Source organism: Tetrao urogallus, assembly GCF_951394365.1.
Source record: "Tetrao urogallus genome assembly, chromosome: 5".
Lineage (NCBI taxonomy): Eukaryota > Metazoa > Chordata > Aves > Galliformes > Phasianidae > Tetrao > Tetrao urogallus.
In genome coordinates this window covers 17,170,221-17,184,175 of record NC_136818.1, presented here as the reverse complement: position 1 = coordinate 17,184,175, position 13,955 = coordinate 17,170,221, and the positions used below count along the sequence as shown (strand labels likewise).

The following is a 13,955-nucleotide window of genomic DNA, read 5'->3' as shown; positions in this document are numbered from 1 at the left end:
GGAATGTTTCCGTGTTTTGTTCATGGAAATAGATTCTAGTTTAAGCTTTCAGGGGGATTATTATAAACGGAGAAAAAGTATTTTAAATACTGTGGAAAGTACCTTGTTGGTGTCCTTTTAAGTGGAATAGCTACTAATGTGTGGGTTACAGGATTGTGTGAAATGTAGCTTTTTACTATGTGCTTAACTACAGTATATTGCTATCATGATCATGTCTAAATGGTACATTATATACCTTCCCCTTTCCATCTCTTTCCCTCCACCAAAAATTTTATTTTTTAGATCTTCCCTCAGTAATAAATTCCCTTCCAGAGAATAAGGTCAGATGTCACAAGCATGTATCTGACCCTTTACAGATATTAGGAGGCACTGCCCATTACTTGTATAGTGATGACCATCTCTCTGATTGGGTGGGCACAGGGCAGTGCGGCAGTGTCTCTGCACTGTGGCTCAATAGCTGTTTGGGTGAGGAGAACAAGCGAGACAAGCTTCAGATCTGGAGTAAGGAATGGGCCAGGGATCCCACTGTGCTTCAGTAGTGCACAGTTTTACAGCAGCCCTCATTCAAGCAATGACAAAGCTGCAATTTAGTCATTTCATTTACCATTCACCGCAATTCAGTGGCAGAACTGGAAGATCTGTCAGAGTCCCCTTTTGTAAGGCAGGAAGGCATTGTTTCGCCTTGCAGTATTGGTTCAAACAACTGCACATAAACTCAGATCAGTATTGCCACTGCGGATCTGGCAAGAGAAGGCTGTGCTGCCTGGGGACCTCCTGCACAGAGCCATGCATTGGTGGGCTGTGGAATACTGGCTCCAGGGGTTCCAATGTGGTACATGGCTTGTCAGGCAGGGATGCTTTTGAAAAGCTGTTAAAAAAAATCAACTGAAATGTGATATATTTTATTACATTCAAATAAGGCCACTGATTTTTATCATTTCCTATTGTTACTTGCCTTGCACTTCTTTTTGTAAATAATAAGAGATCATATTCTGTTTTTTCCTTCTTAAATGCCTGAATAAGATTTATGAGTAGGTTCTGACCTCAGGCATCACAGGCAGTGCCACTATATGTCCACATATAATTTGCTGTTTTATTTTAGGTTTTTTTTATTTTTTTATTTTTTTTTTTTTTCAAATGAAAAAGCTGTAGAGGCATTTGACGGAAGAACAGCCACTTGAGGAAGGACAGCTTGTTAGTGCGGGGTGCTCCACCTAGGAATTGAGTTCAATTTCAAGATATGAGAACACCAGGGAAAAAAAAAAAAAAGAGAGAATAAAATTCTTACCATATTTAAATTTCTGTTAATTCCCTCTGAGCTCATAGTTTTCATGTGAACGTACACAGTAGAAATGTAATGTTTGCTTTCATTTATTTTTGTTGTAAACCACTGCTTCTGTCAAAAGTATCTACTTAATCTTCAACGTGAATGCTAAAACTAATCAATATTAATTAAACATGTCTTAATTAATGGCTCTTTGAAACAACACAGATCTTGTTCCCTCCTCTTTTGTACACTCCCAGCAGAATTTTCAAATTTCATTAATTATACTTGGCATAACCCAACTCAGCTACTTGTGAATACAGTCAATCACCGTTGTCTTACAACTTTCCCTGCTGAAAAATTTGGTATATACTAAAGCTCAATTTTGTAGATTTCTGATATACTTTGGATTATGTCTGCAATCTGTGAAGATCCTTATCATGTTGTCAGTGTCTGAGTTTGTTTTGGTGGGTTTTTTTTTTGGCTTTATTTAATGCATAAGAAGTGTGAATTTGACAAGATATACTTTCTAGCTAACTTCCAGATAGTGCATATTTTAACTCTAAAATTCTCATAGACCCTTTCATAAACTGATTTTTCACAATGATTTGTGGTTTTGAAATTATTAGAATTTTTTAAAAGAAATTTGTGTTTATCTCTGAGTACTCAAATTATCTCAAATAATAATAATATAGAGTAATAGAGAGCAAATTCTGTTTCATAAACTTTACCTACAGAGCTATTCGCAATACACAAAAGTATTGTACATAAGAGACAATGTTTTCGTCTGTCAAAAAAAAAAAAAAAAGCTGTGAATCTAACCTACATGCAAATCTTTCATACACAGGAAAGAATGTGGCCAAATTTTTTCTCTTCTCTCATTTCTGGCAGTTTCTTTGAACTCAGAGTGATCCACCAAAAAACTTTAACCTCAGCAAAGGTATTACAATAAGCCATGGTTACAAACAGCAGCTGGACCTGGAAGGTGCTGTGTGCAGTGGGGTGGTAGGGCAACATACAGAAATTGTCCTTGGGGAACTGAAACCATGAAACCTGGGAACCCCTTTTGTTTAAAACTCAAAGTTTCCTGCCTCTCTCTTGACCCTTCCAGATTTTCCCTACTTCCTCAAAGTCTCATCCCGTTTTCATTTACACCAAATACTCCCAGCTGCCTGTCACAGTGCTCAACTTGCATAGCAAGGGATTTCAGGGCTGCTTTTGGTGTGTCCATATTTCCTGAATTCAGCTGGAATATTGGGTCATTTGTTGTCACTTCAGACAATAAACTCTCAACGCTTACATCTTACTCATTTCTGAAAAGCCCTAACTACTTCTTGTCTATTATAAATAGTAAATAGTTTAATTGCTCTGACCTCAGAAATGAGTAGGCTTGACACTTTTTCTCTAGGACTGCCTTTGTTTGATTTGTCGGGTTCTATGTGCTCAAGAGAATGTAACTTCCTGTGCATTTTCTAATTGTCAGTGAAATGTAGAACTCTATTTCATTATACTTGCTAGTGTATGCAGCTAGCAGTTTCTACATGTAGGTAGTTAATGTTCAGAATTACGCTGAAGTATGGTGTTAAAGGATCTGATAGCGCTGCTGAAAATTATTGCCTTTATATTCTTTCTAGATCCTGATTGCCAGCATCATGTGCAGCTATAGCAAGGACGACTGGACTGAACTTTCAAAAATGGCTGAGGTAATGGTTTCCTAAATGTGTTGTTCCATCTATCTTTCCTTATTCTCCTTAAAAACAAGAACTGTAACATGGAATTTGTGAAGAAAAAAAAAAAAAGATTCAAAGTGAAAAATGAGTATTTAAAGCACATCCATTATAATTTGTTTATTCTATGTTTTCATTAAAATGATGGAAATGTAAATTTAAAGTAAATCTATTCCATAAAAATGGTCCCTTGGATTTTTAAGCTGTACCTGGAAAGCCTTTAGTCTTTGAATCTATATACTTTTTATTTGCATTTTAAGCAAACTGTATATTATGACGGATGCCATGATAAAATTTAATTCTACCTTTGAGAACCTAACTTGATCTTACCTTGCCTACAGGCACACTAGTTTGACAGCACCAAAAGAAATTTTGAATATAAAACTCTTGAATATTTAAAGTATAAAAGGCTCATTTAATGCTATTCTAGTTTTAATACATACTTTCAAAAATGATAGCAGAGAAAGCCAACATATATAATAGCAGCCTGCATTCTTCCTATAATATAAATCCAATCTTACAGAAAGAGATTGTGCATCAGAATTCTTGATTCAGTTTGAAGGAAAAAACCCTACTTAAAAACATGTACTTGTGTCCATAGGGAATAGTGTAAGAAATATTTGATTAACACAGTAATACTTTCATTCAGAAAGGTGTCAATATCTGAATGTACCACAGTGTTCTTGTTTTTAGGTGAAACAGATTTTTCCTTATAGATTAAACTATCTACTGGAAATAAAAACATGTTTTAAAGTGGAAAAAAAGAATGAAGATCTAACACACTGGGTAAAGAAAAAATGTGTTTTGTTTGTTTGTTTGCTTTTTTTTAATTTATTGATAGTATTAGCAGAAATCTATATGTTTTGTAAGTATTAGACAAGAGATGCTCCAAAAGTAATGCCTCCTATGTTATTATGTTGGTGGTATGGCAATAGATGCTGAACCTTCTCGCCAATATTCTGTTGCATTTTGTTGATGTGTAGCAAATGGCAGCAGAGGGGCAATCTGTCAAAATGGCATCTGATGTGTATGACCCAAAGTTATACCCTTGAATTCTTCCATGTAGAAGAGCCATTGACATGCTTCAACATTTGCTGAATGTTTATGAAGACTAAACAGTGGATGTGAGTGTAGTGAGTGGTGTATTTCAGCAGTGGTGACAGAGTCATGAAGGACAAGCCACCTTCTGAACAGCCACACACAGCTGTCACACCACAAAATGAACTGCTCATCCACATGAACTTGCGGATTACAAACACGGAACTATGTAGAGCTGAATATCAGCTCCAATGTGTCAGAAACTATGACAACATTGGAATATCACAAAGTCTGCTCTAGGTGGATCGCACCAGTGCTCATGCAGGACCAGAAAGACCACAGTCTGTAAGTTTACCAGGGCCAGTTGAACCAATATGAGTCTTAAGGTGATGGTTTCCTGCGTTGCATCATTACTAGTGATGAGACATGGTGTCACCACTATAGCCTGGAAGGTGAATGGGGAATGTGAATTCCCCATTGAAGAAAAAGTTCAAGATGCAGCCCTTAGTGGGTAAAGTGATGTGCACTGTCTTTTGGGATAGGAAAGGGAGTGATCCTTCTGGATTTCCTGGAACACAGACAGCCCATCAACTCTGGCTGCTACATCATGACACTGACTGAACTGAAGGCTCAAACTTCCACAGCCAGGCCAGTAAGGAAGATGACCGTTTTTTTGCAACATGATAAGGCCAGGCCCTATACAAGTTTGAAGACGATGGAGCACGTTGCCAATCATGACTGGACTGTCCTGCCACACCCACCAAACAGTCAGGATTTGGTACTGCCTTCTTCCATCTGTTTGGGCCATTGAATGATGGACTGCATGAGCAACATTTTCCTAGCAGCACCACCATCATAGCAGCTGTGAAACAATGGGTCACCTCTGCTGTTAGATTTTTATGGGCCTGACGTGTAGGCTCTTGTTTATCACTGGTGAAAATGCACCGATAAAGGTGGTGATTATGCAGAAAACAGCATTATGTCACTTAGAATTTGCTCTATTAAATAGTGTTAATTGTGATTTTTGTATCTTTTGTACTTTCCATAGAAATACATAGGAGGCATTACTTTCAGAGAGACCTACATGTTTATAATACTTATTACAAGAGTGGGACATTTGATTTTTTTTTGTTTCCATGTAACTGAACATGTACATTTGGACATCATTTCTTCTTTATTCAGTGTATGAAACCCTCATACGGCTATTTGGGAAGACACTTCACTGTTGTCTGGGTGTTTTAAACCTATGAGGGAAAAAATCACTTTGGGGACTTAGGGAAGTGAAATTAAACATTATAATTAAGTGCCTTGGTGATCTTCAATGGTAGTCCATATTATACCTGTATTTACCCAATTGACCATGAAATCTTTTGTGGGATATGTGCTTGACACAAGCCCCGGTGCTTCTAAGCTGACTGAGATGAATTGTGCCTCTTTCTCTTCTGCCCTCCAGTTTTAAGACAAATATTTTCATCTGTTTGTATTTATGCTGCCCCTTTTAGGAAAAAAAGAAATTATTCAAGTGCACGCAATAACATGCACCATATGTAGAATACCTTTCTGCTGCAAGGCTGCTGCTTGCCCCCACTCCACAGAAGGCACTGGGTACTGCACAGTTTTGAAAGGGCAGCATGTTTTATCACATGCCTGAGGCCTTGTGGAGGAGGCGATGCTGAGGCTGTCCCAGTGGGAGCCTCCATGACTCAGCAGCATCCTGGGGACCATGACCTGCTCACACAGTCGTCCTGTCACCATGCTGCCATTGGGCCTGCAGGGTGGCCTGACCTGCTGGGCAGCCAGGCAAGAAAGGACCTCAGGTGCGTTCTGGCTGCTCCTGTGATTCCTTACGCTGGGCACTATGAGGCCTTGGCCATGCAGCAGGCAGAAGTTCAATAAGCAACAACAAAATGCAAATGCAAAGCAAAATGCCAGCTACAGCCATTCAGAACATAAGCAGAGAGCTCCATAGCTCAGGCCCATGCAATTCAGCGAAGTGTGTTTGTGTGCTACCAGTGTACACCACAGCTTTTTTTCCCTTTTATTTTAGGTAATAGAGGATGGTAAGAGAAATTAGCATACATGCACTTTTCCCAATAATCTTGCTCGACTTCAGAAACAAAAATATTTAATAACAAAACGTATAGCACAGTGCAATCATCTGAACAAAATCTAAAAAAAAAATGCATTAAAGCAGAAAGGGGAAATTTATTCCTCAACCCCAGCTCTTCAGAGCTGCCATTCCCTGTGTCACTGACTCCCGAACCTTGCCCTTACTGCTGGAATAAGGCACTGTGAGTATATTTTGTTTTTAGCATTATGCAGAACAAACTCTTTATTATGGTGATGTCATTTACATTATTTTCACTTTAGTTTCCTTTGTATTTTTGGAAAGCCATATGAATGTCTGAAAATTTTCCCTGTAATGGCCAACATATTTCTTTTTCAGTTTATCACAACAGCTTTCTCTCTCTCTCTTTTTATCTTAAGGAGAATAATATATGAAGAAATATATTTAACATTAGAAATAAATGCCACAGGAAAGAGTAGGTTACTCAAAGTTAATTTTGTTGTTTGTGGTTTTTTTTTCTTTTGCATGTTGCATAGGCTGCTGGTGCAGATGCACTGGAGTTAAATCTATCATGTCCTCATGGTATGGGGGAGAGAGGCATGGGCCTGGCCTGTGGGCAGGTAGGTTGCAACAGCAATCTCTTTTGTGTCTCTTCAGCAGTTCTACACCAACACATTGCAAGTCATACTTCAGGGGAAGACAAAGGCAGCAGATTACTAGCCTGAGATTTTTAGGTTGAATGTGTTTAAATATTTTGCATTTAAAAAAAAAAAAAAAAAAAGCTGAGAATATAAACAATGCTTAGTTTTGCTCAGAACAAAAATGCATTATGTATTCGACAGAGAACAATATAAAAACAAATAATTTCCAGAAAGTGCCTGGACAGAATTTGTTGGTTTCATTGCAGAGCTCTGTAGATATCTTTGAGATCACAACCTGCTGCAAACTGCCTATATCAATAATGATTTTGAAGGACATGAGATATACAGGCATTTCATTTTATAATGTTTTGCTTTTGAACCTAAATGTACTCTTGAATCACAGAGCATACATTCTGGTAGTGCCATCTACAGTTAACTTTGTCTCTTTTATTAGCCTGCATTGTATAACCTATAGATTTGATGAATGTGTACAGTTTAGATTGGGATTATCCATATCACACGTTTCTGTCATGCAGAAACATGATATACAGTTTTTCAATACATCCTATAATTCCATTTGGGAGCATACATGTTATTTTGCCTGCGAAAAGAAAACAAGCATGCTCCAAAGCCTGTTCCCATATTCCTTTCTTTTTCTAGTTTTCAGATGTTTGCATGTTTTGCCCATAGTTTGAAATTTGTTTTGGTTCAGAAACGTGCTCAGAAGTGAACTTGGAAATTCTCTTAAAAATCTTGGTTCACATAGGATACCAGGAGAGATTTTCTGGAGTTTGGTCATTAAATTTTCACAAGTCTGAAGTCTGTTTACCTTTGCATGCATTCCAAAGGGTAATAACGAGTTTGTGTATTTGAGCATTTGTTTGGCTTGACTTGAATTTTGAGTACTCAGTTTCCCATCTTGCTACATTTTGAGATGAGGAAAGAAAGAGAAGGGAAATGAAGATTGGAAATCGTGATTGCATGTGCTAAAATCAACATATACTATTCAGTTCATCAAATTGTGCTAGTAGACGTCTTAATTCATCCTCACTTCCTCAGCTAAACATAAAACTTGAATGGTATGGTTGGATAACTAAACCATTAACTTTGTAAAACTATTAGCAGGAAGACAATAGGAGCTGTAATCATTCCAAAGCAGCAGCATGCACACTTTAGCTGAAGCTTTATCATAACAGTACTGACAGACACAGTGCATGGAGCTAATTTATTATTTTTGTTATCAAAATGATGCCAATCAATTCCATGCTATAGATCATTGTATTTAATGAAAGTAATATGGATGCTTGTCATAGCCAGTGGTTATTTTCCAAAGTTATGATTAAAAACAGGAGAGAAGCAAATTATAAAAGCCCTCCAGGACCACACTAGTAAAATAGTAACAGTTATTAATTCTTTTTCAAAAGCTTGTTTAACAACAAACAGCTGTAGTGGTCATTTTTATAAATTTATGAAGGAATTCCCACCCTTCACTCTGCACTGCATAACCCAGTAGTTTGGATTGTCTCAACATGAGATTGCAGTACTGTTCACTAGAAGGCTGCACTTATCCAGAGAGTGTCCTGAAAATTTACATGGGTGCTGAAATAGGCTCATTTCAAGCATGGAGGCTTTTTTCTTTTTTTTAATTTTTCTTTCTCTCTCTTTTTTTTTTTTTTTTTTTTCCCCTTTTTGGCATGCGCTATTTCTTGCTTTCACTGGCTAGAATAATATATGCATGTGAAGTTGCTTGAATATGTAGTCAGTAGGGAGCTGTCTGGCTACATGAGTTTTTACATATCTTTCAGCTATTGTAAAATCAGAGAACCAAATGCAAAATCTGAGCATTCAGGGCTATCATGTGGATTTGTGGCTCTCCTTGGAGGACATCAGATCCAAAGCAAGAAATCAGATCCAAAGCAAGAAGATTACATTATATATATATATATATATATATATATATATATATGTGTGTGTGTGTGTGTGTGTGTGTGTGTTTGTATAACAATATTTCTTTCCCATACAATATAGATATTCGTTTGAATGCTTAATACATACTACCTCACTTAAATTTATTAATGCTGTTTTAGATGTCTTACTAAAAATGAGAGTTTAGAGAAGAATCTATCTCTTTAGATAAATAACTGAATAAAAGTGATCCTTAGAGGGCCAAATACGGAGGTTCTTCCACTAAATTGGCTAAAATAAATTTAAATGTAGTTTATCAAAGCAAAGGATGAGGATAGACCAGATAAAATAATGATGAATGCTAGGATGAATGGTAGCCCTTGTGGGTCTACCCAGTGTGGAGGTCCTGGAGGACCCCAGTATAGATGCCAAAGTGCTAGGAACCATTTTGGCTCCATGCGTAATTTTTTTTTTGTCCCTTGAGCTGAAGTCAAATAGGTCATATAAAAGTAATGTGTGGGGCAAAAGGCTCAGATATATTCTGAACACTAAAAAAAACAAACGTGAGATATCTAGAAATTGGGGTGTGAGATTTTGAGAGATAGAGCAGATTTCAAGTAGAGCAGATTCTCTTAAATTTGTTTGATAAAATATTCCACATCTTCATAGGAAAATTTCTAATTTATTCGGTCCATTTTCATGCCGAAGCACATTAAAATCCTCAGGAAACTACAGAAATTACTCAGCTAAGAGTAATGACAGAAAAACATGCATGCATATTTTTACTATTTCTAATTTCTAAAATGTTCTTCTGTCTTTTTCTTTCTGGATTTTTTTTTCTGTTTTTTTTTTTTTTTTTTTTCCTAAAGGTAAAGGAAAGGTTAATTATACTGTCTACTTTTTCTCCTCATTTCAATTCCTGTGGTGTGCCTAAGGGGAACGTAGAAATCTGGGAACATTGGATTTGGTTTTTTATCTACTCTCAAACACTTCCGCTGTTTATACCCACTGTAAATTTTAAAAAATTCAGACATATCCAAATAATGTATAAAAAGAATTGGTGCTAAGGATGGTTGTTCTTTATACTGAATTACAGTTCTCAGGTTTTATTTGGTTTTAATTCCAAGTCATTAGTGCAGACACTCTGGCGCCTAAGCAGCACCGCTAGCCAGAGGGTAATATTAAGAGGCATCTGTATCGCTGCCAGTAAGTTACTTAAAGCTGGTTCTGTATAAAATGTCAATTATATTTACTAATGCTCATTAATGATAATAAAGTCAAGGTTTGTGTTCTTTCATAACAATCTGCAACTGTATAGAAGTTTGATATCACTAAAAATTGTAACAGAATTTCCATCATTAGCCTGAAGAACACCAAGGCAAGGATTTTCTGTGCGTCAAATAACGTTATGTGTTGAATAGTAAACCTGAAGATAATATGGTGAACAGCAGATTATTAAAAAAAAAAAACAGCATAATTTATTACTGAAGTAACTGTAGCAGAAAATTATAAAAATAATAAATCAATTGAATGCCTCAGAAGGTAGCACTCACATTACAGTGTCTAACTTTTGAGGTGCTCTATTTGTGATGTGCTTTTTGCCTCATTTAAAGATTCTTTCAATTTTTTTCTTTTACTAATCTTAAGAAGTGGCATTAAACATTCAGGACCATTACTGTGATGTGAAATCTACAAATTTCAATGCTTGACTTTTTGGTTTTAGTCCAAAAGTCAACTGTTCCCTCCAGCTGTTCTGGTAAGAATGAATAAATAGTTGAATTGAGTCAATAACCTCGGTTTTATTTTGCATTCCTGCTAAGTTTTGTGTTGTTCTTTGCCATACAGATGAAACCCCAGGCTTAGTATTTGCACTGTGCATATAGGTAGAATCTCAAGAAAATTGAGTGGGACAAGTGATACATTAATACTTTGAAAATATCAGTAAGTCTCTGTAGCCAAACGGAGAGTGAAAAACAACATGGAGAAAAAGAGCAGAACAGCCTGCAGCTACTGGAAAGGCAGTAACAAAGCTGCCAGATGAGTAGCTATGAAGTAGGCAAGGTGTACTGCAGATGATATAGCAAGGAACAAATTGCAGCCTGAATGTTTCAGATTGGGCATCAGGAAAAAATTCACCCAGGAGGCAATCCAGCATTGCTGTATGCTGCCCGGCAGGGCTGTGTAACCACCATCTCTGGAATTTTCAGGGCTTAGGGTAAAGCTGTAGCTAACCTCATCTGTTGTTGGCATTGTTCTCACTCAGTACAGAGCTAGGTCTAGCTGACCTCCACAAGTCATTTCAAACCAACATTTCTGTGTTTCTGTGGCTTCACTCTACAGAATTTCTATCAAAAGGTATTGCATTGTTTTATCAGAGACAGCGACCTATTTGTGGATAAGGGGAGGCACAAATACTTGTTCACTGGGGTGAGATCTTCAGTATGAAGTAGAGATCTCAAGTTGAACACATTAGTTGCATTTCCGAAGCAGACAGGAACTTTCCATACTTTTTAAAAAAAGACAATCAAATATCTAAGCCTAAGTACAAGAACAGAGATTTTTTTATGCCATGAACAAATATTTTAAAAACTAATAACATCCTGGCTGATAAATATTTCTCATTAATTAGTCATACAATCGAACTTCTAATATATAAAATATCTGCCTATCTCAGCATTAAAACTATAGGTTAGAGAGACTGTTTGGTTTTCTTATTTTATATTGAAGGAGACATATATTTCTCTTGTGAGCACTGAAATGTAGATCCTGGTTAGTTAACTATTCAGATCACATGTAAAATGAGCTTGCTTCGTAGATCTTTTCTTACCTTTATTTTTGTTTTACTTAAACTCTGCTTGCTACAGGCTCTGCTGCTGTGTTTGTGTTTATTGCCTGCAATTAGGATGCAAGTTTCATAAAAGCCCACATTGCCTCTTTCAGAAGAAGAGAAGTCTGTAAAAAACAAAAAGCAAAGAAAACAAAAAAAAAAAAACAAAACAAAACAAACAAACAAAAAAAAAGGGTAACAAAAGCCCTGGTTACTCTGGAAAGATGAAAACTAGCTGCATGGAACAATTAGATTTGCTCTGCTGTACCTTGGAAATAGGAAAGATGAGGCTGTTTCTTAATTGAAGTGCACAGCATAGCATGATAATTCGCTGTTGCTCTGACAGCAAGGAGCTTGAAGTATTTTAAATAAATGATGCCCCAAACAGAATTTGATTATATCTGCGTTCATGTGGCATTCTAGTATCACCCTACAATAATATGCTGGTTAAGTATAATTCATTGAGTCCTGCAGGCAGAATTAGTTCCTCCTCTTTTGTATCAGTTACTGCAATAAATTAATGCAAAGTACAGCAGGGTGGTGTTGTGCTGTGCTGTAACAGCAGTGATAGCATTCTCCCCCCCAAAATCCCATGTAACTGAACTGTGGTTACTGTTGATGATTGTGATGAGGTTTCAGGCTTTGTATTGTTCTCCAGCATTGACTGCTCTTATCATTTTTGGGTCTTAAGAGAATAAGGCATAACTGCCTTTATGTCTTTCAGTCCACTCTGTTACTTTGGGGCACCTTTTAGCCAAGTGACCTGTTTCAGTCAAATCTCTCACAGACGAAACTGTTTCAAAGATGCTGCATTTCCATAAGTTTCATAAAACTAGGCAGCTGAGCAGAGAAGAAGAGTTGTCTACTGCCTTAACTGATGGGTATGAGCATAGGAAAGCTCGGTCAGACGCAGGAGGTGAGATCTCCAGGTGCAGACTCAGACTAAGGATTTTGTAGCTGAGGTGCTGACGGTGCTGCTCATTTGTCACTGCAGGCAGAGGTGATGGCATGCGCTGCTTCTCCTTGAGCTGTTCACCAGTCCTGCACTTTGGTCAGAGAGCAAAGGGCCACCCAGCCCAGGTGATCTTCTGCAGCAAAGTGCTAACAGGCCCATGGAGGCCCTGGTGCACTGCAGGGACAGAGTGTTTGGCATCATGTCGCTGAGGGGATGGGGGGCATGTGAGGAGAAAGGCTGCTGCCGGCTCCCTCTTTCAACTCATGCACGTTTTTTCTCAAGCCAGAAGGTGTGTTTTGTGGGCTGATTCTCAAGAGAAAGAGCTTCCTGACTGTGTGGTCACTGCTGGTTGGTGAGCTCAGCCACCTCTCTTGGGACCTGTCTTCCATTCCCTTCCTATTGGTCTCGTGGGATCCAGGGGCGAGGAAATGTCGCGGTTTAAATGGATTTCTTCCACGTCTTTAGTTCCATATGTCCTTTTAGTGCTCGTGTGTTCTGCTTTTTTGCAGCACATAAAAGGAGACAATGCTTAATAATGAATTATGGCTGTTAATTGCTATTTTGTCTTAAGACTTCTGTTTTTCATACACTTGAGAAGCAATGAATTAAGATGCATAGTTTAATAACTTCATCATCAGAAAACCATTCTGTATTTTACATTGCTGTTTGACAACATTTAATCCACCCCTATTACTTTGAAAAAATTTTAATTGAATTTCTCAAAACTCAAAATAGAAAATAAAAATGAGATTATAGACTGGGAAGAAATGTTAACAGCACTACCACCTTACTGCAGTGTTTTAAAGACATGGTGTGGGTGTTGAAAAAATTTGCATATTTTTTGCGTGCAATGATTTTTGTTTGCATATGGAAAGCATTCTCTATAGAATCAGTTTTCTTAGAAAATGCAAAAATTATTCTATTTTCTTGAAATTCATGAAGATATGATGGTAAGTTGAGGATAACCTTATTTTCAGTCTCACTGTGATGGAAGCATTTCAGCTGAAGTTCACATTATAGATAACAAGTGTCAAAAAGAAGGTCAGTTCCTCCAAAATATAAGTGAGCTACTACTCTTTTTAAAAGAAATAAAAAAGATTTGGGCTGTTTTAATGGCACTTCAGTGGCCTAACTGTGACAGAATATATTGTTGGTGCTTTCCAGAAAGAAGGAAAAGCATGATTTTCTTAAAAAACAAATGGCAACCTGTACTTATTCATGCAGTTGTGTTTTCATGCACTGAGAAAGTTTCAGAAAAGGGAAATATAGAAAATTCGGGTCTGTGGTCTACAACCATTAAGTGTTTGTCTTTTTACTGATCCTGTCAGCTGCTTTGCCTTTGGATCCGTGTTTGCTACATAACATGCTGCATTTGTTTCTAGCATGTCCAGTACACAGGAAAAGAAAAGATCAGCAGTAAGTACCTATCTGCAAATAAAACAAAGCAGTTTCAGATTGTTCATCTTGGTGCACGATAAAAGTTAACTACACTGTGCATGTTAATAGCTTTTCCTTCTATGCTCAAAGTTT

The 13,955-nt window shown here is 37.3% G+C and overlaps 1 protein-coding gene across 1 annotated transcript in view; it reads left to right on the top strand.

Moving 5' to 3' along the window:
* Nucleotides 1–13,955, top strand: part of DPYD (dihydropyrimidine dehydrogenase) — a gene marked incomplete at both ends in the record, with an annotated part of 315,748 nt that overhangs the window by 207,101 nt on the left and 94,692 nt on the right. The window contains 2 exons of the mRNA XM_079535506.1: nucleotides 2,899–2,967; nucleotides 6,634–6,717. Of these exons, the coding sequence (XP_079391632.1) occupies nucleotides 2,899–2,967; nucleotides 6,634–6,717 (153 nt within the window). The remainder of the gene's footprint in view (nucleotides 1–2,898; nucleotides 2,968–6,633; nucleotides 6,718–13,955) is intronic.